The sequence below is a fragment of the Rana temporaria genome, chromosome 9, assembly GCF_905171775.1.
Source record: "Rana temporaria chromosome 9, aRanTem1.1, whole genome shotgun sequence".
NCBI classification, from domain to species: domain Eukaryota; kingdom Metazoa; phylum Chordata; class Amphibia; order Anura; family Ranidae; genus Rana; species Rana temporaria.
Genome location: NC_053497.1, coordinates 40,976,264 through 41,000,481, shown reverse-complemented (window position 1 = coordinate 41,000,481; position 24,218 = coordinate 40,976,264). Strand labels below are relative to the sequence as shown.

The following is a 24,218-nucleotide window of genomic DNA, read 5'->3' as shown; positions in this document are numbered from 1 at the left end:
AAAATTGTCCGAAGTGTCCGCCATAATGTCGCAGTCACGAAAAAAACCGCTGATCGCCGCCATTAGTAGTAAAAAAAAAAAAAAAAAAAAAAATAAAACTATCCCCTATTTTGTAAACGCTATAAATTTTGCGCAAACCAATCGATAAACGATTATTGCGATTTTTTTTACCAAAAATAGGTAGAAGAATATGTATCGGCCTAAACTGAGGAAAAAAAAAAAAATTATATATGTTTTTGGGGGATATTTATTACAGCAAAAAGTAAAAAATATTGCATTTTTTTCAAAATTGTCGCTCTATTTTTGTTTATAGCGCAAAAAATAAAAACCGCAGAGGTGATCAAATACCACCAAAAGAAAGCTCTATTTGTGGGGAAAAAGGACGCCAATTTTGTTTGGGAGCCATGTCGCACGAGCGCGCAATTGTCTGTTAAAGCGACGCAGTGCCGAATTGTAAAAACGCCTTTGGGCATTTAGCAGCATATTGGTCCGGGGCTTAAGTGGTTAACATGCCTATGCTACAGCATGCTCCGTACCATATTATGCAATAATAATATGCATATTATGCACTGTTGACCCTGGGTTTTAATTCGGATCCCCACTCAGGCTACTGAAGTCGTGTGGGGTGGATGCTGTTGTTTTTTAGAGGGTGTAGGCTGGGGGGGGGGGGGGGGAAGAGTCATTGCTGGACAGAGAGGGCCCTCAGGTAAGCGTTAGAGGGGCTGCTGCACAGATCAAAAACCTTCCGCCTTTACAACCCCTTTAATGGAAAACTTTCCTCATGTCATACACCATAAACGATTATCACCCTTACTACATTGGCAGAATTACTAGCTGGATAGACTTGCACATTCTTCTGAGCTATGTACTTATAAAGTAGGTGTATCAGAGGAATAAGAGGAATGTCGTGTTCCGTTTTACCAACCTGACAAGACAGAAAATTCTGATTCGGCAGCTTCTCCTCCTATGAACAGGAACACGGGTCCACCTGGACGCTGCCAGAACTCTTCATTGATCCAGTACCGCTATATAGGGAGAGATGAAGGAAAAGCAAGATGAAGAAACATGTCAGAACAATCAGCAACTGGCTCCAAAAAGGACTCATATACACAGACTGGCATCTAAAGAAGGAACGTGGCAGCCGTGCCCACTGCAATTAAATTGTATTGGGCCAAGTGATGCAATATACCTACACATTATAGATTCACCACAAACCTCCGTAAGCACTGTTTACTGGTGAACAGAGACATCCACATCCACATCCACAGTGCTCACAGGGCCCAACATCGTCAAAGTGAATCTGTCCTTAAAAGAGTTTGTAAACCCTTACATATTCCAGAGATTATATCACCTCATAAGTTGTATCTGTTTATCTACAGCTGTCTTTCCCCTACATCTATTCAAAGTGCAGAATTTACACAGAATCTCTCAGCTCTGAAAAGCAGGGGGTAGGATATGAAGTTACATTAGTAAGGAGAGCTGAATGGAGGGAAGTGACACACCCAGCATTGCCAACAGTCAGTATTTTAAATGGCAGCCAGAGAAAAAAAAAAGAAAAGAAAAAAAAAGGGCACTTTTCTCCTGGCAGTAAAAAAATATGGCTGTGATGCTTGTGATGGACCCCCATACTCAAGATGAGTCTGTCCACCGTATCGCTCCTCTGTCCGGTACCACACAATCCAAGACCCCTTAGCCTTCCCATTCACTAGTCGTAGCTCAGTGTACGGTAAAACATCACAGTTTATTAGAACCAGAATACAAGTCTTATATACACAGTTAAAGAAGAGGAGGAGGTTCCTACCTCCTGCTCATATTACTCTAACAATACACAGAAACATAAAATTAACATGAGCTAATTAACTAATCCCTTAAAGTGGTAGTAAACTCTTTACTACCACTTTTACCTACAGGTAAGCCTATAATAAGGCTTACCTGTAGGTATAAAGAATATCTCCTAAACTTGTACGGTTTAGGAGATATTCCCCTCACAATGCGCCGCTGATTGCAGTGGCGCATGCGCAGCGGGGATCCTTGGCTAAAGGCCCGCAGCCGCAGAACCTTGCCGGAATGAAGTCTCCCGTGCGCAAGTGACGACATCGCCGCTCCAGCCAATCACAGCGCTTGGGCGGCGATAGCCGGAAGACAAGCCGAGGCAAGATGATATCAGGCTCGGCGTGGACCAGGTAAGTATTTCATAATGAGCTAGTATGCGGTGCCTTTTAGGTGTAAAAAAATATATTTGGCCAACTTCTGCTATTGCTGGTTGATCTTTTGCAGTGGTTCTGAACAAATGCGTGTTTGTACTTTGGACTTAAAGTGGAGGTTCACCCTAAAAACAATTTTCTAACATTATATTGTGCTCACTTTCGACATTGACATTACACTGATGTTTTTTTTTTTTTTTTTATTGCCGTACATACCGCTGTATCGCTATTTTCCCCGCCGGCTTCCGGGTAGTGGCCCCCGCGGTGGGCATTCCTATGCACAGGCTAAGTGATTGAGGTGATGACAAAAGCTTCCCAACGACGCATAGGGCGCGTCACAAGTTGCCAAAAGAAGCAGAACGTCGGTGCGCAGGCGCCGTATAGAGCCGACTCGCAGTTCGGCTTCTTTCGGCAACTCGTGACGCGCATTATGCGCTGTGGGAAAGCTTTTGTCATCACGTCAATCACTTAGCTTGTGCATAGAACTTAGCCTGTGCATAGGAACGCTCACTCCCGAGGGAGCCACTACCCGGAAGTCGGCGGTGAAAATAGCGATACAACGCTATGTACGGCAAAAAAAACAAAACATCAGCGTAATGTCAATGTCAAGAGTGAGCACAATGTAATGTTAGAAAATTGTTTTTAGGGTGAACCTCCGCTTTAAGTTGGATGGACTACTGTACACACGATAGGACTTTGCTCCATCGGACTTTTGTTGCCGGAAAGTTTGTCTGTTTGCAGAGCGAACATTTGTCTGATGAAAACCGAAAATGCGTACACACGGTTGGATTTTCTGAAAAACCTGTTCATTTTGAAGTTTGTTATCAAAAAGTCATATCGTGTGTATGGGCCTTTAGTGTAGCAATATGTTGTACCTTCATTAAATGTAACCATATTGCTACACTTAGAGGTGCCTTTCTTCTCTTTTATACTCAGTTGTGACATGACGCTACTCTTATATCAAGACATCGCTTGTATATCAAGTCAAAAATTATTAAAAAAAAATGTTGCTCGTCTTGCAAAACGCTCTCAAATCAAGTTACTCTCAAACCAAGGTTTTACTATAATCCCTTGTGGAAATGCCATCATTTTTCTAAATACAGTCCAAACCTGGGTGCAGCACGAACTAAAGAATCAAACCAATGCATGTGCCACTTCAGGTCCTCAACTCAAAATACTCATCATATAATCAATAGTCGTATTTACTGACCTGCTTGTAGGTGGCATTGTTTCTTCGGTTGAAGTGGTCCAAAGGTTGTGTGATGTAGCCTTCAACTGCAGGCACATAAGGCGTTCCTTTGGGCACACCTAGTCGACTGTAGAAAGATTTGAAATACTGGACCTCACGTAGCTGGTGGATTCTCTTCCGAAGCTGTCTCTGGTTCCAAGCTGGAGAAGAACAGAAGACCGGGGCCAATTAATGAAACTGGATCACAAGTAAAAAATATAGTCAGCAGCAGAGAAACGGTTTCAAAAAAGGAATTCCAGGCAGCAAGTGAAGCAAATTAGAGAACTGCTTGTGCGAACCTCAGAAAGTCCACTTGCTTTACCTTAAAGTGATACTAAAAGGTTCAGGTTTTTTTTTTTAAACAAACATGTCATACTTACCTCCGCTGTGCAGTTCGTTTTGCATAGAGTGGCCCCGATCCTCGTCTTCTGGGGTCCCTCGGCAGCGCTAGCGGCTCCTTCTCGCAATAGATAACCCCTCTGGGAAGCTCTCTCCTGAGGGGGTTACCTTGCGGGAGCGCGCTACTGAGTCATTCACTTGGCGTCCATAGCTGCCAAGTGTATGACTCAGCCCCGCCCCCTGTCTGCCACTTCCTTGGATTTGATTGACAGCAGTGAGAGCAAATGGCTGCGCTGCTATCAATCTATCCAATGAAGAGCCGAGAAGCCTAGGAGAGCGATGTGGGATCGCGCCCATGGAAATTCGAATCGCAGGTAAGTAAAACGGGGACTGAGAGGGGTGGACACTGCAAGGTGTTTTTTCACCTTAAAGCGGGAGTTCACCCGCAAATCAACTTTCTGACATTAGTTCCAGCATACTGCCAACATCTGCAGTATGCTGTTTTTTTTTTTTTTTTTCTGCTACTTATCGTTTTATGAGCCCTTGTTATCCGGCTCCGAGCGGGGAATCCTGCGGGGAGTAGGCGTTCCTAAGCGAAGAGGAGTTGATCGACGGGCTGCTAAAGCGCGGCACGGCTTCCGGAAATACCCGAAGTGACACTAGAGTGTTTACGGCGCCTGCGCCTGCCGTGTAGAGCTGACTGTGCAGGCGCCGTAAACACCCGAGTGTATTTTCGGAAGCCGTGACACGCTTTAGCCGACCGTCAATCAACTCCTCTTCGCTTAGGAACGCCTACTCCCCGCAGGATTCCCCGCTCGGAGCCGGATAACAAGGGCTCATAAAACGATAAGCAGCGAAAAAAAAAAAAAAACCCCAGCATACTGCAGATGTTAGCAGTATGCTGGAACTAATGTCAGAAAGTTGATTTGGGGGTGAACTCCTGCTTTAATGCACAGGATGCATTAAGGTAAAAAAACACACAAGGGTTTACAATCCCTTTAAACCACAGCAATCCACAGAATCCATAGAGATGGCTTAGGCGACTCACATGCCAACAGGGCTACCTTCCAAAAGGAATGTCACTGAGAGCTGAAAACAACAAAAGGAGCGCCTGACCAAACTTATAAAGTGTCAATGATTTACAAAACAACGCATTTCGGGGGCAAAACACTCCCCCTTCATCAGGGATCAGTAATGTTCGCAAAGGTTAAAAGGGACCAAAGGGGGAAATGTCAGAGAAATCTTGAAGTGTATCCAAACTCAAGAACAAAAATTAAGAGTAATGTAGTTTACCGGTCCTTAAATGTGAAGGCTGCATTTGTTTTCTTTCTTCATACTTTTTTATCCCTTTGTTTTAACCTGGTAATCCTGCCATTAACACATTTACTGTCCTAGGGTGACAACCATACGGAGCAGAGTTGCCACCTTAATAGAGGGAAAGGGTTAGGACTAGAGCTGCACAATTAATCGTTAATTGTTATAACAAATAAAACCATTAAAAATACCTGGAGCTACGTTTTTTTTCTCTCCACCTTCCCATCACTAAATATAATGGAAATTGGCAGATGTGCAGAACTGGCAGGCTACCTACAAACCAGGCCTTCTCATCCACATCAGGGCCTGACCTCAGTAATGCGCTTCTGGAACAAAGGTCAAACATTCCCATAGACCAGGGTTTGACAAATTTGCTTGGAGTCTAGGAGCCAGCTAAAAAAGTTAGGAGCCAGAAAACGTGCCCCGTCCCGCCAAGCTTGCGCTCAGAAGCCAAAACCCCTGGACCCCTTTACATTGCACAGCACCCTGCACCTCCGGACCCCTTTACATTACACAGCACCCTGCATCACTGGAACCCTTTACATTACACAGCACCCTGCACCTCTGGAACACTTTACATTACACAGCATCCTGCACCTCTGGACCCTACAGTACAGACCCCTGCTACAGTGCACAGACCCCCCCCCCCCCCCCAACAATACTAGCAACCCCATACAGTACAGACCCCCCCTAACAATACAGACCCCCCTAACAATACAGTAGTAGTGGCTTTGCAGGGGGAGGGGTATTGCATCTGAACCAGTCAGCACACTGGCACCTGGCGCCTTCCCTTCAGACCACACATGAAGAGAACGAGGTAGTGGCTTTGCAGGGGGAGGGGTAATGCGAGCCGCACCTGAGCCAGTCGGCAGACCCGGGACCCGGCGCCATGATGATCCCATTCTCTCCGTGGTATCGCAGACTCTTGGCTCTGATCAGTCTCGGCAGCCGCTGTCACAGCCTAGCAGAGAGTGAAGCCGCCTCCTCCTCCTCCTGCATGCACAGCACTGTGTAGACCAGGGCTCAAAATTTCAAGCCCTGAGCTACTAGCCAGGCCTCAAGAGTTACTCGCCACCAGTTGCCCCACCCAACCCATACACTGCCCTGCGCCTAATTACACCCCTAAACATCTCCTTGTAGATTATCTCATGGAATGACACTGTTAAATGTTTTATGCAGAATCAAGTTACACAATTAAATATTACCAACAACAACTTTAACAAAATGAGACAGGGCACTGGGGCAGACCAGAGGGACGTGGCATTGGGGACAGACCAGAGGAACGTGGCATTGGGGACAGACCAGAGGGACATTGCACTGGGGCATTCCAGAGGGACAGGGCACTGGGGGAAGACCAGAGGGACAGGGCACTGGGGGAAGACCAGAGGGACATGGCACTGGGGGAAGACCAGAGGGACATGGCACTGGGGGAAGACCAGAGGGACATGGCACTGGGCACAGACCAGAGGGACCTGGCACAGACCAGAGGGACCTGGCACTGGGCACATACCAGAGGGACCTGGCACTGGGCACATACCAGAGGGACCGGGCACAGACCAGAGGGACATGGCACTGGGCACAGACCAGAGGGACATGGCACTGGGCACAGACCAGAGGGACAGGACACTTGGGCAGACCAGAGGGACAGGGCACTGGGGAAGGCCAGAGGGACAAGGCACCGGGCAGTCCAGAGGAACATGGCACCGGGGCAGACCAGAGGGACAGGGAACTGGGGGCAGTCCAGAGGGACAGATGGCACTAGAACCAGGTCTCGTCCCCATTCTCTTGCTGTCGCCTCTGCAACCCCCATCCATCCTCCTCTCTCTCCTATTCATCTCGCCATCAGGAGCCCCTGTGTGTGGCCCCACACTTGCATGTCCCCACTTCTCCCTTTCATTCATGCTGATAGTGAGGAGAGGAGCTGCAGCACAGCGGGAGGGAGTACAATCCAGCACCGAGATCCACACACCTGTATAGCCATTGACACCACAGCACAGCGCACACTGACAGCGCACAGCACACTGAGACCAGTCTGCTCACACTGCTCTGCTCAGGCTGAACTGCTGGACACTTACAAAGAGCGTTTATAAATTCATTTTTTACGCCACCTTATTTCCAGAACTCTTTAGGTATTAGATGTGCAAACAATAAGGTGAGAACATATCCAATACCTACTGAGAGTAATGGAAACAAGGTGGAGTTCAAAAGTGAACCGTGCCATTACCTGGAGGAATTGGCTATAGGGGGTTAAAACAGGCAGGGCTCACACTGGGGTACTGCCAGTTTTCCACAGTCATAGTCCCCCAGGTTGCACATTGTTGCTGCATTTTCTAGAATTGCACCAAAGATGCAGCATTCAGGACATTTTGTGCACTTTAAGAACATGCAGTAAAAATGTGCAACCTCTATGGGAATAGTGTGAGCCCACATCATAACACCTGGGTAGTGTCTGTCACAGGCTGCTAGAAAAAAAAAACGTTTTAGCTGCAGAGAGGGGGAGGGTGGAGAAGCTCACTTACTTTACTTGTCCCAGGAAACTCACTGCATTCAAGCCGACTGCTCAGATTGAACTTCCCGCCCACACATCTTCTTCACAGGCTGACCAGAGTGTGGGCGGGGAAAGAGAGAGCAGCCTCTGCCAGCCAATTGTGTGGAGGAGGGAGGGGCTGGGCTCTGTAACACAGACTGTTGTGTCGGCTGTGAGACAGAGAAGACATCGCTGCTCACAGTGCTGGATATAGCTGCTGCACTCGGCCAGGTCAAAAACTGTGCATGTGTGGTCCTGAGCTGGCGACAAGGCAGCCTTTGCAGAGCATATCAGAACAGCCCAGGGGGAAAACGCATCCCTGGCCCAGCCCGCCCCTGCTAAGTGTAGGTACAGATTGGACTGTTTGTCATGCAGAACAATCATCACTCGCCCCCAGCTTAAATCCACTCGCAGGGGCGGACTGACAACTCATGGGGCCCCCGGGCAATAGAAGATTATGGGGCCCCTCTGGCTTACAGATGGCCACCACGCCAGGAGGCAGTGCAGAGGCAGGGCAGCTAAAATCTTGGGATATTCACATTAAAAGCATGTCAGTTTCGGACATATCAGGGACAGATCTAAAAAAAACACAGATTTTTAAATACTGTCCCTGGTTTTACTGAGCGTGGCAACCCTGATGGGGCCCCCTAGTGGCATGGGGCCCTCGGGCAGTGCCCGAGTGACTCAATGGTCAGTCCGCCCCTGTCCACTCGCCAAATGCTAGCAGGCGAGTGGAAATTTTGAGGGCTGGTGTAGACATAACGGAGGAAGGGAGGCAGCTTCACTCTCTGCTCGGCTATGAAAGCCACTGCAGAGACTGATCAGAGCCGCGACCACGGAGAGGACGAAATGTGATGGTTGCGCCCGGTCCCGGGTGTGCCGACTGGCTCGGGTGCAGCTCGCAATACCCTCTGCAAAGCCACTACCACGAGCTCTACAGGACATGACCGCTCCGTGCTGCCGCTGCGTAAACCCGCGGCACTGTCTTCAGTCGTGGGAGGGGCGCCGCTGGCCTGACACCCCCCTAGTGGGTGTCACCCGGGGCGGCCCGCCCCCCGCTCTAGTCCCCTAGGAAGCATAGGCCGCAAAGCCGCGGCCTCAATTAGCGGCCATCGCGGCACTACCAAATCGCGGGGGGGCATCCGACACACAGGATACCCCCAGCTCTGCTGCCCTGGGCGCCAGGTCGATAATTCTAGGCGCAACAGCGACCTGGCACCCGGAATTTGTCGAACCCTGCCATAGACAAACTCCTAAACCTCGTGGACAGCCTTCCCAGAAGAGTTGAAGCTGTTATAGCTGCAGAGGGAGGGCCAACTCAATATTAAACCTACAGACTAAGACTGGGAGGCCATTAAAGTTCATGTGTGCGTAAAGGCAGGTGTTCCAATACTTTTGACAACATAGTGCATTTCTCATGGGGAACAGAGACTTGTAATATAGATTTTATACTTGTTCCCCACAGTCTGACAACAAACTGAGTCACGCGTCTGTGGAGCTTCTTGTAACTGATATAATCTCATCTCAAACAAAAGCCAAGGAGGAACTTATGCAAGAAATTCTATAATGTGTAACGAGTGCTGACCAGAGATAGAGAGTCCCCTTCCACATGTGACTTATGTTCTAATTTTATTACAGCTTTCAAATCCTGTGCTTAAAGCGTATGTACACCCCAACAATGAACTTCCCTTATTTCTTCCTTTTTGTTCTGTAAATTATTCCACTGAAAGTGTTTTGTGATATGTGTTAGAGAAGTAAAAAAAAAAAAAAAAACTAAAAAAAAAACTAAACACAAAAATAATAAATAACACATACGATAGATAGATAGATAGATAGATATATAATAGATAGAGCTATCTATCTATCTATCTATCTATCGATCTGCTAGAAATCTAGAGAGCTCCTAATAACTTTGCCTGTACTGCAATGAACTCTCAAGCACTGTTTTCAACCAGGTCTAGTTTTTTCCCTGTGAACTACACAATACCTCCCCCCTCTTTCCAGTTCTCAGTGAACTACAAAAGGCCTCCCTGTTCGGTTCTCCTAAAGGAGCTACAAAACACCTCCCTTTCTGTCCATTTATCTTCTGTGAACTACACAAAGCCTCCCCTCTCCACCCAGTTCCCCTCAGTGAACTACAAAAAGCCTCCCTCTCTATCCGGTTCTCCTAAAGGAGCTACAGAAAGCCTCCCTTGTCCGTCCTGTTCTCTTCTGTACAGTGGGGGGGGGGGGGGGGGCGGTATTTAAGTGGACCTGTTATGCTTTTTTTCTATTACAAGGGATGTGTACATTCCTTGTAATAGAAATAAAAGTGACCCAACATTTAAAAAAAATAAAACACACAATAGTGTCAAAATAAAACTAGAATAAGTTTTTTTTTGTTTTTTTTTTAAAGCGCCCCATCTCAGCGAGCTCACTCGCAGAAGCGAATGCATACGTGAGCAGCGCCCGCATATGAAAACGATGTTCAAACCACACATGTGAGGTATCACCGCGATCGTTAGATCGCTTGTAAGACAGCTACGCAAATACGGTGTGACAAAGTATTGCAATGACCGCTATTTTATTCTCTAGTGTGTTATGGAAAAAAAAAAAAAAATAATTATAAATGTTTGGTGGTTCTAAAAAAAAATTCTAGCAAACAATTAGTTTTTACTTGTAAACAATATATCTGAAAAAGAGGCTCGGTCCTTAAAGCGGATGTGCCATGAAAAAAAAAAATATTAAAAGCCAGCAGGTACAAATACTGCAGCTGCTGACTCTTAATATTAGGACACTTGCCTGTCCTGGAGTCCAGCGCCGTCCGCGGCAGAGGACGAGAGATTGTTCGTCACTCTGCTGCCCCCCCCGCCATCCTCAATGAGGGAACCAGGAAGTGAAGCACTCCGGCTTCACTACCCGGTTCCCTACAGCGCATGCGTGAGTTGCGCTGCGCCTGCTGATTGGCTCCCGCTGTGCTCTGGGAGCCGAGTGTTCCCAAAACACAACGGGGGGAGGGCGGGAGGTGATGTCCTGCCCGCAGTCTGCCCGAGACTGTGTGGCCGGAAGTGGGTGCAAATACCTGTCTTTTCAAATGTGACACCGGAGGGGGGGAGGGTTCCGATCAGCGGGAGTTCCACTTTAGGGTGGAGCTCCGCTTCAAGTGGTTATAACAAGAAAGGGGGAAACAAAATTCAAGTTAGGCTTACCGGTAACTTGTTTTCCAGAAGTCTTTCAGGACAGCACCTTGAGATATCATGATCCTCCCACTCCATCAGGAAACACCTTCTTTCATCCTTTTAAAAGGAGGCCCCTCCTTGCACTCCTCAGTTGTTATAGAGAAACCTCCGGCCCCGGCTGGAACACACAAGCATATATGTTAGTCACAGCATAGTACATCACAAACAATAGGGCGGGTCGTTGCTGTCCTGAAAGACTTCTGGAAAACAAGTTACCGGTAAGCCTAACTTGAATTTTCCCGAGGCGTCTTTCAGGACAGCACCTTGAGAGGACAACAGAGACTTACTACCTTAGGGCGGGACGACAGCTTGTAGGACCTTCCTGCCAAAAGCCTGATCACTAGCTGAGGCGAGGTCCAACCTATAGTGTCGCACGAACGTGTGGAAACTTGACCACGTCGCTGCCCTGCAGATTTGCTCCGGCGTGGCACCAGCTCTTTCTGCCCAGGAAGTTGCGAGAGCTCTGGTCGAATGGGCACAGATACCCTCTGGCGGAGTCAGGCCTGCCTGTAAATAAGCCTCCCTGATAGCCAGCTTCAGACATCTAGCTAGTGTTCCCCTAGATGCCTGCTGACCCCTTTTTTTACCCCCAAAAAGGACAAATAAAGAATCCGAGCGCCTAAACGGGCTTGTTATTTCTAAATAATATAACAAGACCCGTCTGACATCCAACATATGAAAAAATAATTCTTTTTCACCCGACGGGTTAGAACAAAAAGTGGGAAGTACAATGTCCTGTACACGATTACTGTTAGAAGCCACTTTAGGCAAAAACTTAGGGTCAGTTTTAAGCACTACCCTATCCGAAAATAAACATAAATAAGGCTCCTTCACTGACAGGGCCTGCAACTCGCTGATCCTACGTGCTGAGGTAATAGCGATTAAAAATAAAGCTTTGAAGGTAAGGTTCCTAACTGAAGCTTCCCCTAAGGGTTCAAAAGGCTTGCTTGCCAAAGATCTCAAAACCACTGAGAGTTCCCACTTCGGGAAACCCTTTAACCTTGGTGGTCTAGACCTCAAAAGAGATCTAAAAAACCTCACCACCAATGGTTCTGTGGCTACAGATCTTTCCAAAAAAACTGTAAGTGCGGATACCTGTACCTTAAGGGTGCTAACAGCTAAGCCCTTATCAGCCCCCTCCTGTAAAAATTCCAGGATAGATTTTAGTTCCCTAGGGTCCTGACTCGAAGAGCTACCCCAAGAGGAAAAAACTTTCCAAACCTTGGTGTAAATGGCTCGGGTTACTTTCTTCCTGCTGTTGAGTAAGGTGGAAACCAAGCGGTCGGAGAACCCCTTTCTTCTCAGGATTTCCCTTTCAGAAGCCACGCGGTCAAGGATAGCCGCACCACATCTGGGTGAGAAATTGGACCCTAAACTAGGAGATCCTGCCTGATGGGCAGGTGCCAATAGGGCCTGGTTGACAAGGCTAGAAGCGTTGCAAACCATGCTCTCTTGGGCCAGAATGGGGCGATGAGAATGACCGGAACACTTTCTCTCTGAACCTTCCTCAGAACTAGGGGAATTAACTGAAACGGGGGAAAGGCAAAGCAGAGGCGGAAATCCCAGGGATGCGACAGAGCGTCTACCCCTAGAGACCCATCCCCCCGACTCAGAGAAAAGTATCTTCCTACCTGGGAGTTCTCCCTTGAGGCAAACAAGTCTACCTCTGGGAGACCCCACCTGCTGGTGATCTCTGAGAAGACCTCCGCATTCAGGGACCACTCTGACTCCCGAATCTGGTGTCTGCTTAAAAAATCTGCCACCGTATTGAGGGACCCCTTTAGGTGTAGGGCTGTCAAGGAGAGCAAATTGCTCTCTACCCAGGAGAGAATCTCTGTGGCCAGGGACAGAAGCGAAGGGCTTCTTGTACCCCCCTACCTGTTCAAGTATGCTACTGTTGTAGCGTTGTCCGTCAGGACCTGAACATGATGGCCTCTGAGAGCAAACTCCACTAGTGCCAGGGCCACCGTCTTTAGTTCTCTCCAGTTTGAGGAACGCAGGGCTTCCTCCCTTGACCACCTCCCCTGTGAAAATTTCTCCTCTAGGTGCGCTCCCCATCCCCAGGCGCTGGCATCCGTGGTGAGTCTTAGTCCCACGGGGAAGGACCACTCCAGACCCTCTGCAAGCACTCGCTGGTTTTTCCACCAGTAAAGGGATCTTACTACCCGGGCCGGGATCTTTACCCGGGTGTCCAGAGAACTGGTTTTCCGATCCCATGTCTTTAAAAGAAACGCCTGCAGGGGCCTGAAATGTAACCTCGCCCATTGGACCGCCGGCATGGTGGAGGTCAAAATTCCTAGGGATGCCATTACCTGTCTGACCGTCAAAGATTGATGGGACTGAAGCAACCGAACAGTGTCCAAGACCTTGGATGCTTTTTCTGGGGGGAGAAAAATTCTCTGGTTCCGCGAATCCACCTGGTATCCCAGAAAGCAAATCTTCTGAGAAGGAACCAGGGCGGATTTCTGAAGGTTTAAAATCCATCCTAGGGATTCCAAATGGGTTCGTGCCAGAGAAAGATCCCTCAACAACTTTTCCTCTGAGGGAGCAAAGAAGAGGAGGTCGTCCAAGTAAGGGATGACTGCTATTTCTTGTAGACGCAACGGGGCTAAGGCCCCGGCCAGCACCTTCGTAAAAATCCGAGGTGATGATGACAGCCCGAAGGGGAGGGCCCTGTACTGGAAGTGCTGAACTTGACCCCCCCATCTCTACCGCCAGTCTGAGAAACGTCTGGGACTGAGGGGAGATAGGTAAGTGAAGGTACGCATCCCTCAGGTCTATCGACGCCATGAAGCAATCTGGCGTCAGTAGATTCCTGATTGAGAATATTGAATCCATTTTGAATCTCCTGTACCTGACACATCTGTTTAAGGGCTTTAAGTTTAATATCAGCCTGAACTTCCCCGTAGGTTTCCTTACTAGGAATACATGGGAATAGAAACCTCTGCCCTGTTCTACTAGGGGAACCTGGACCAACACCCCCTGCTGTTGAAGTTCCAACAACAAGGACTTTAACGCTGCGTACTTCACTGGATCCCTTGGGGCCTGAGTGACCAGAAATCTCTTTGGCGGGGTTTCTGAGAATTCTATAGCGTACCCCTGGGCTAGAGTGGTCAGTATGTACTGGTTGTTTGATACGGCTGACCACTGCGGAAGGAACCCCTGTAACCTCCCGCCTACCCTCAGGGTCGAGTCATTGTGGCTTATTGGCCGGCGCAGGAGGATGGAAAAGGACTCCCTTTCCTTTGCCCTTCTGCGCGGCCCAATTCCTTTTTCCTTGCGGTCTTTTCCCCTTATCCTGCTGCTTAAAGGCCCGAAAAAAACGCTTGGGAGGGGGGGTTCTTGTTCTTGACCGGGAAGGCCTTCTTCTTGTCTGCCGTCCTGTCCAGGATACTATCCAGTTCAGGGCCGAAGAGAAGATCCCCTGAAAACGGGATTCCACACAGCTTGCTTTTAGAGGCTGTGTCACCAGGCCAGGTCTTGAGCCATAAAGCCCTTCTGGCTGAGTTGGCTAAAGCAGCGGATCTAGCGGACATTTTGATCGCCTCGGCCGAGGCATCTGCCATATAGGCTACAGCTGCCGAAATGGTAGAAAAAGAATCCAAAATGTCCTGTTTTGGGGAGTCTGCCTCAATATGAGCTTTGAGTTTATCTAACCAGAACTCTAAGTTGCGTGCCACACAGGTGGTAGCCATGGCAGGCTTGAGGTTAACCATAATAGACTGCCAGGCTTTTTTAAGGAGAAGATCCATACGCTTATCCATCGGGTCCCTCAGGATCCCCATATCCTCAAAGGATAAATCTGTGGACCTAGATACCTGGGAAAAAGCTGCGTCGAGTTTAGGAACTTTGTTCCACACGACTGATGGATCTTCTCCAAAGGGAAACCGCCTTTTGTGGGATTTAGAAAAAAATGGTTTCTTTTCTGGGTCCTGCCATTCCCGCAAGATTGTTTCGGAGATAACCGAGTGAACTGGAAATGTACGCCCCTTGGGCTCGCAGAGACCGGCATACATGCGATCGTGCAGGCTTAAGTCCCTCTTCTCTTCGCTGAGACCTAAAGTGGCATAAATAGCCCTGAGGAGGCCATCCACATCCTCCAGGGATAACTTAAATTTTGAGGGAGGCTCTATTTCTTCCTCATTTTCTGAGTCCTCACTAGAGAGGGCCTGAGGCTGACTATCCCTGGACCCCTCGTTATCAGAGGGCCTAGGAGCCCATCCTGTCTCCTGAGAAGACTGTGATGTGGGCTGAGAAATGGTGACAGGAGCTAGCGACTCTCTCATAGTCTGAAAGGTGGCCAAAAGCTCATCCTTGACAGAAGCCATCAATTCCTCTCTGACTGAGGCTGACTCCTTCTGTACTAAGGCTGCTATACATGCCTTACACCATGGCTTTTTCCAACTTTCCCCCATTTTCTCCCTACAAGAAGGGCATCTCTTTTTTTCAGGTTTAACCTAGAGGAACGGGGAGAGAAGAAAAAATATAGGGGAATCCAGCATGAGACCCGGTCTCAATAAACAAACAGGACCCCCCCTCACCTAGGTGCACTTAGGAACAAAAGGTGTCCACCCGTGCCCTGACAGGCCCCCATGCCACTGGAGGGAAAAAGTGAAGAGACCGAGAGAGAAATCCCAAAAAGGAGAGAACCCTCACCCCTGGGGAAAAAACAGACTTACGTTGCTGCTTCCCGCCGAGGTCCTGCTGGTGCCCGTGCCTGTCTCCACCGCTGATGCATCTGCAGTATCCATCGCAGGAATTAGCACTCTCTGTGGCATCCACGGCACTTCCCGGACTCCAATAGCGCCGCTGCGCCGGACCAGGAAGTGGAAGTAGGCTCCAGCGTCCGCCCTACCCCTCCTCCTGGCGCGCCGGTAATGACGCGCCTCTCCGGCGACCAGGCTACGCCAAAATGGCGACGCCCCGCAAAAACGAGGCACCTCTCGATCGCCGAAGGCTGGCTCCACTGAGCACCGGGAGAGAGAGGAGCCCGACTACCATCACCGCCGCGCGGGTGGTACGGGAGAGCGGACAGTCCCTGAACAAAGGTAAGAGTCCGTTTTCCAGGCAGCACCTGAGACATCAGACCCTTCCCAAGAAGATGCTCCCTCCGGAGGAGGAAACACAAAAACTGAGGAGTGCAAGGAGGGGCCTCCTTTTAAAAGGATGAAAGAAGGTGTTTCCTGATGGAGTGGGAGGATCATGATATCTCAAGGTGCTGTCCTGAAAGACGCCTCGGGAAAAATTCCCTCCCATTGGAATCCATGCATCCGGCACCCTGCATGCAGATTAGGGGCCCGGATGCATGAATGGTCGGGGTGGCACCCGTGCGCCCCTTATGGACAGACCGCCACTGCTTCTGTGTACTACAAAAATCCTCCTTCACTGTCAAGGTCTCTGTGCGCTACAGAAATATTGCTTCTTTGAACTACAGAAAGCCTCCCTCTCTGCTAGACTCTCCCTCACACCTTTGCAGTCTTGCTTGATGTGTTTTCTATTGCAATTAATTGAAAGCCATCAAAACACAGAAAGTTAACACAATGTGTTGATGTGTAGTATGATGTCTTTTAACATTCAATACAAAGTTCATTGCAACATGTAATAAAAAAAAAAACACATCACATGTTTGGCGTGTTCTGATGCATTTTTGAGTTCTATGGATAAATCAGCAGGAATAATGCGTAGGTATGAATATCACGCACATAAATACAGGAGTCAAAACAGCCAGTTGATGTTTCCATAACAAATAAAGCTTAGTAAAGTAAAAAATTTATATATATATATATATATATATATATATATATATATATATATATATATATATATATACACACACACACACATATATATACACACACACACACACACACATTTTTGGCACCATAGACAACAATGGCAGTGCCTAGAAAAAGGACTGAAAAAACGCGCGCACACACACACACACATATATATATATAAAATTGGTGTTTGTGCATGTCATATTTATTATTAAAAAAAATTACACACACACACACACACACACACACACACAAATATATATATCTTTTTTTCTAATAATAATAATAATAAATATTATGACATACACAAACACATACATATATATATATAAAAATGATCATCTCTTTGTAATGGTGGCCACTAATGCTTCGATCAGTTTTATCTGATCAATGTGTAATTTGATCAAATGGACATAGCTTCCCCTATCCTTATGATCGATTTACATTCAATTTTAATTGGATTTGATCAAAATTAGTTGATCGGCCAGGGTGGAAAAATTATCGATCATGTTGCATTAGCAGTGCTGAGATACTTTGTTTATGAATACAATCAGCCTATATTTCGATCAATCTGATGAGAACACATGGTGTGCACTAGAAAATGCTACGCGTGCATCCAGGATACATATAAAAACACCTAAAATCATTCTAGAAAGAAAAACAATAAACCTAAAAACAGTAATAAGTAACTTTCTGTTTCTTATAGTACTCACCCCCATCACAGCCCCCCAGGAGGGGCAGCACCAGCAACACACACAGCACCAGCCTGGCCATTTCACAAAAGAAACTAAAAACTTCCTACTCACAGCAGCATTGCATATGGATCACATGATTAAAGGGAAGTCACATGAGCCACAGACTTCTGATTGGCTGTACAGCCTGCAGACTCAGCTTTGTGATTATGCAGGGGAAGCAGAAAGTGTGTGACTGCAGCTCTGAGTAATCTGATACAAAGGCGAAGTCCACTTTTAGGCTGCATTCACACCTGAGCGTCGGTCATTCAGTCGTTTTTTCGGGCGTTTTGTCACGCGTATTCATGCTTATTTGCGCGTTTGCATACAGCGTCGTCTGACGTTTTTGTACTTCAACGTTTTTTATTTTAGCCAATGGGAAAAATTATCATCTTTTCATCACTTGTTGCTATGTTGGTAGATTTTTTTTATCTTCTGCCTGGGTGAAAAGTTCTATTGATTAAAGCGACGAAACGCCCGTAGCAAATGCTCGTTGTCGCGCAAGTCGCTTGAATCGAGCGTTTCCATTACTTTCTATGGGAAATGGAAACGCTCAAATACGCCCAAACCGCCCGATACGCACGACAAAAAAGGGTTTCGGAACTTGTTTAAGCTTCAGTCGTTCGGCGTCAGGCGTGCAGATGTGAACCATCTCCATAGGGTATAATGTATTTTTTCCCCTCTAGCGTATTTGAGCGTCGCGCTTCAGGCGACAAAACGCTCAGGTGTGAATGCAGCCTAAGGCTCCATGCACACTGGGCTTAAAAAAACGTCTGTTCTCTCGGGAGTAAAAAACGTTTACGTTTTTCATACCTCCCAACATTCTGAGTTGGGAATGAGGGACACCAACTAGCAAATGTATGTAGGCATAGGACACACCCCCTGCCAGGCTCCTTTAAAGGAGAATTAACCCAAAAAAAGTTATTTAAAGAGGTTGTAAGTTTTTTTAAAAATATTTTTTAAATATACTTACCTCCACTGTGCAGTTAGTTTTGCACAGAGTGGCCCTGATCCTCGTCTTCTGGGGTTCCTCGGCGGCTGTCTTGGCTCCTCCCCGCAAGAGCTAACCCCCTTCATGGGAAGCACTCTCCCAAGGGGGTTAGCTTGCGGGCACGCTCCCGTAAAACAGCCTCGCCCCAGCGATCAATACATCCAATCTAGCCAATCAACGGCCAGACTTCGTGGAGAAGAGGACGCCGGACATGCTCACAGCAGGCGAATGGGCCCAGGTAAGTAAAACGGGGGGGGGGTGGGGCTGGGGGGCCGTCGTTGCCAGGTGTTTTTTCACCTTAATGCATAGGATGCATTAAGGTGAAAAAACACGAACCTTTACAACCTCTTTAAATACACAAGTGTTTTTTTTTTTTACCACTACTATTCCTTTATATTGGCTTTTGAATTTACAAATGCAGCAATTTAGAAATTGGATGAAAGGTTTAGCACTGGGAAACACTTTTTGAAAGATAAAAAGTGCATTTTATATACAACTATAAAGATCAGACCAAAATGAAAGACAAATGAGAAGGAGAGAGGTTCAGAGGGACTCGCAATCCGGCACAGTTGGGATCTATGGGAAATCAATCAACCTCTTTATGTCCCATTCCCTGCGGAAAGCATCTTCTGCAGTTGCAATGGGCACAAGTGAACTCGCCAACTGGTATGGCCCTGATGATGTGGGACGGGTGACAGATGGAAGCATGCAAAGTGGCATTACCAGATTTCTACTGCAATGTACACTAGATTATTATATTAGGAAATGCTATGGGGGCCACAGGAGGTAGGTGAGAGCAGCAATGAGGGTGGAGGGGGATGCAGAGGAGAATGTTCACCTTGTAAAGATGGGAAGGGAGAGGATGTGTGCTGTATGTTAAGCCAGCCATACACTATAAAAACCACATCATACAATCTCTGTACACGCTCCTTTATGCTGGCCATACACCATGCAATCTGATTGTACAATCTTTTAAACTGGCCACACACTATACAATCTCTGTATAATTTCCTGTAGATTTAACAAAACTGTATTTGTATCCAATCAGGCAGGCCCTTGGACTGAACAGTTAAAGGTAGATCTAAAGAAGATTGTACAACCTAATTGTATGGTGTATGGCCAACTTTAGGGAAACAAGAATGACAAGCATGGCGCAGTGTAGGGATTGATAGAACACAGGACAAGAAGGGATGGGGGCAAGGAGGAGAAGGCACACGATGGAGTGAGGGGCTGTGAGGGGAAGTTGGAGGCCGGAATACTTTTCTTTTGCTGCCAGCGTGTGTTGGACCGGCTGTGAGGGGTAGTTGGAGGCCGGAAGACCTATTTTCCTGTAGGCAGGTGTTGGACCGGCTGTGAGGGGAGGTTGGAGGCCGGTAGACTTCTTCTTTTGCTGCAGGCGTGTGTTGGACCGACTGTGAGGGGAGGTTGGAGGCCGGTAGACTTTTCTTTTGCTGCAGGCGTGTGTTGGACCGGCTGTGAGGGGAGGTTAGAGGCTGGTATACTTTTTCTTTTCTGCCGGCATGTGTTGGACCGGCTGTGAGGGGAGGTTGAAGGCCAGAAGACTTTTCTTTTCCTGCAGGCGTGTTGGACCGGCTGTGAGGGGAGGTTGGCGGTCGGTAGACCCTTTCTTTTCTGCAGGCGTGTGTTGGATCGGCTGTGAGGGGAGGTTGGAGGCCGGTAGACCCTTTCTTTTCTGCAGGCGTGTGTTGGACTGGCTGTGAGGGGAGGTTAGAGGCCAGTTAATTTTTTTTTTTTTCTGCAGACGTGTGTTGGACCGGCTGTAAGGGGAGGATGAATGCTGGTAGACTAGTAGCCTTTTTGTGCAGGCATGTGTAGGACCAGTTATGAGGGGAGGTTGGAGACCGGCACTTTTTTTCAGGAAGGTTGGAGGCCAGTAGGAGGCCAAGGGGTGTTTGAACTGGGCGAGGGACCCCCAAAAGGCTGATGAGGCAGGGAGAATAAGGAGAAAGTGGTGGAGCTGTGAGGCACTCCAAATGTCCAATTAGAGAGTGCCGAGTCTGTCGGAGAGGACTTCCTGAAAGTGGGGTCTGAAAAAAATCCGGGCCCGAGTTTATACCTGGGGAAAGTCATCTGTTACCTAAAGTTGGGTACAGATGGGATGGGACCAGGGAGAGTTTGTCTGAGTGAGTAACAAAGCGCTACAAATGCGAACTAAAACGCCTCAAGGCGATTTTCCAGCCCGTCTCGGCCTTGTGTCTTCAGAAGAGGTGGGTCTTAAGCTTCTTCCTGAAGGCCAGATGTTTTTCTTCCATGCGGATGTCTGTGGGTAGAGTGTTCCATAGCCGTGGTCCTTGGACTGCGAATCTTCGTTCTCCTTTTGATTTGGTCTTGGGGATGTGGAGTACACATCAATTGAAATTGATGATTGTTCCAACTACTACTGCTGTGTCTCCTTCCGGAAAGAAAGGGGATGAGTCTACGTAGCAGGCGAAAAAGGTAGCGAGATCCGCTAACTACTGATCCTATTTGTGCGTCCATAGTCATGTCTGAGTCGAAGATGACTCCGAAGCTTTTGATTTTGGTGCTTGGGGTGATGGTTTGACCAAGGATGGTAGGTGGTGTGCATGTTGCGCTATTGTTTTTCTTTCGGTTTGCGTGGAGAAAGAGAAGTTCTGTTTTGGATCCATTAAGTTTGAGGGAGCTCTACGTCATCCAATCGTCAATCAATGAGAGGCAGTTTTCTAGTGCGTGGTATTGGTCTTTTTTGTTGGTAATGCAAAGATATTTCTAGAGTGCCCTGGCAGAACAAGAGATTGTGGGGCTGAGTAGAGGATGGGCTTTCAAAGATGCAAGGGAGGAAGAATGTGAGGGAAGCACCAGGGTAGGCAGCTCAGAAGGTAGTGGTGGACTGTTCCAGTGGGACCCACACTTTCAGGTCTCTGTGTTTGTGCCAGTCCAATAGTCATGTAAGGCGTGCTGCATACATCTTGGCATTTGGAGATGCCAGGCCTCCATACTTTTTGAGGAGGGCCAGGGTGCTTGATTTAGGTCTGATTTAAATGGGTTGTAAAGGTAAAACATTTTTTCCCTAAATAGCTTCCTTTACCTTAGTGCAGTCCTCCTTCACTTACCTTCATCCTTCGATTTTGCTTTTAAATGTCCTTATTTCTTATGAGAAATTCTCACTTCCTGTTCTTCTGTCTGTAACTCCACACAGTAATGCAAGGCTTTCTCCCTGGTGTGGAGAAAGCCTCTTGAGGGGGCGAGCAGGAGTGTAAGGATGCCCACTAACACACAGTTCCTTTCTCTATCTGCAAAGTAGAGAGCGTCCTGACCCCCCTGCTCGCCCCCTCCCCCTTCAAGAGGCTTTCTCCACACCACAAAGGGAGAAAGCCTCGCATTACTGTGTGGAGTTAGACAGAAGAACAGGAAGTGAGGATTTCTCAGAAGAAATAAGGACATTTAAAAGCAAAATGGAAGGATGAGGTAAGTGAAGGAGGACTGCACTAAGGTAAAGGACGCTACCGGTATTTAGGGGAAAAAAGTTTACCTTTACAACCCCTTTAAGGAAGGGGGATGTGGATCAGGAGGGTCATAAGTAAGTGACTTATGAATCAGTCACTGAGGACTTTTACATAAGTTTTTTTTTGTTAAAAATTAAGTTTTGATAGTTAAAAAAAATAAACTGGCTCCTAACTTTTTTTAGCCGGCTCGTAGATTCAAAGCACATTTATCAATCCCTGGCTTAGAGTATACTCGTACTGAAAATTTAATAAACCGCGGACAGAAGATAACTGAACAAACAAACCTAGGTTTAGTCATCTTTAGGAACACATTTCAAGCTTTGCCCCCTCCCACGCCTGTTTTAGTCAATATGGAATCTATCATAGCAATAAAAAATGAATGAGGGGCAGCAGGGTGTGCAGGCCTCATCTCAGCATAAGGTCTTGAAGTTGGAATGATAAAGTTCCTGTTTTTTGTTGCTGAAGGGAGTGACTTCTGCTTTGTGCAGATATCTCTAAGTGCATTCAACTCCTGCCAGAGGTTTATTTGGTCAGTTGTCTGTACAGTGGAGATTTGAAAGAGAATACTTTATAAACATGTATTTATCTATATTGCAGGATGTGTATGGGCTTTGTACCAGCATGCACATGTAAGGCTCCATTCACACCTAGGCGTTTTAACGCCTGAAGCGCGACGCTACAATACGCCAGAGGGTCGAAATTACATTATTCTCTATGGAGACTGTTCACATCTCAACGCCGAACGCTGAAACGACGATCGCCTGAAGCTCAAACAAGTCCCGGACCCTTTTTTGTCACGCGTATCGGGCGGTTTGGGCGTATTTGAGCGTTTCCATTTCCCATAGAAAAGTAATGGAAACGCTCGATTCAAGCGACTTGCGCGACAACGGGCGTTTGCTACGGGCGCTTCGTCGCTTTAATCAATAGAACTTGTCGCCCATGCAGAAGATTCAAAAAATCTACCAACATAGCAACAAGTGATGAAAAGATGAGAATTTTTCCTATTGGCTAAAATAAAAAACGTTGAAGTACAAAAACGTCGGACAACGCTGTATGCAAACACCAAATAAGCATGAATACGCGCGAAAAAAACGCCGAAAAAAACGACCGACGCTCAGGTGTGAAAAAACAAACACAGAAGACTTTGCTTTGTTTCCATAAAATAAATTGCTGTATTGTTTATTACAAATCTTATTATTAGTCGGTGATCAAAGCGTGAATCCATACTTTTTTTATTTACCTGAAGACAAGCTCTTATCAAACTTTGAATCGTAAAAACGCACTTGATTTCTTGTCTATAGAATTTTTATTTACCCCGGCATTGCTTGTGTTCACTACACTGCTCTTCAACAACTCATTGGCTCTGCTAGTAGCAGTGTGGTATATAAAAAAAAATCATTTGCAATCAATGCTTCCAACTTTCCCGGCCATAGACGGTTCCAAACTTGGCCTGTTCAGCAGAAACCGGACAAAATTCAAACCATTAATGGACCAGGTGGAAAGAAGCTCACTTGATTCCCCCTATCAACACAGATAGTGTTAATGCGGGAATCCCTGAAGCCAGGCTATTATCTTCTCCCCATAGGCCGGGGAAGCCATCCCCACCGGTAGTACACAGTGATTATCGCTATTGCGATAATCAATTCACAAGCGAATCTGGATTCGCTTGTGATTATCGCAAGCTGCTGCTATAGCCCCTAGTGATAATCACGGGCTCCCGGTGGGGTTGGCTTCCCCTGCCTGCCTGGAGAAGATAATGGCCTGGCTGGAGGGACGCTTGCATCAACACGGTCTGAGAAAATTGGCTTGGTATCCAAATTTTCCATTTCTTAATAAAGGATTAACTGGTTCCCAACAGGCTCACGCAGCTATACTGGGGCAGAATGGCTCTCTGGGGCAAAATCCTGTATATGGCTTCGCCCAGGAGAGACACCAGAGGTCACCAGTCCCCTGCACGGCGGGCGCGATCACCACGGGCCACGTGCACGAGTGGGAGACCAGGGGTTTGTGTGTGTAAACACACAAATCCCCTTGCTATCTGAGGAGAGAAGGACAGATTGTGTCTTAATACAAAGTAGAAAACACGATCTGTCATCTGTGAGTCTCCTTCCCCCCACAGTTAGAACACACTAAAGGGAACACAGTTATCCCCTTGATCGCCCCTTAGTGTTAAACCCTTCCCTGCCAGCGACATTTACATAGTAATCAGTGCATATTTATAGCACTGATCGCTCTGTAAATATCAATGGTCCCAAAAATGTGTCAAGTGTCCGACCCATCAGCTGTAACGTCGCAATACCGCAAAAAATCGCACAGATCACCGCCATTACTAGTAAAAGATAAAATAAAAACATATATATATGCCAGAAATCTTTCCCATAGTTTGTAGATGCTATAACTTTTG

General features: G+C 47.2%; 1 protein-coding gene across 1 annotated transcript in view; it reads right to left on the bottom strand.

Annotated features, from left to right (window-relative positions):
- The window catches only part of LOC120913383 (thymus-specific serine protease-like), a 39,169-nt gene extending 21,740 nt beyond the window's left edge, over window positions 1–17,429 (bottom strand). The window contains exons 1-3 of the mRNA XM_040323264.1: window positions 17,321–17,429; window positions 3,415–3,593; window positions 926–1,025 (exon numbers count right to left, since the gene is read on the bottom strand). Coding sequence (XP_040179198.1) covers window positions 926–1,025; window positions 3,415–3,593; window positions 17,321–17,381 — 340 coding nt within the window. The 5' untranslated portion in view covers window positions 17,382–17,429. The remainder of the gene's footprint in view (window positions 1–925; window positions 1,026–3,414; window positions 3,594–17,320) is intronic.
- Between the last annotated feature and the right edge of the window lie 6,789 nt (window positions 17,430–24,218).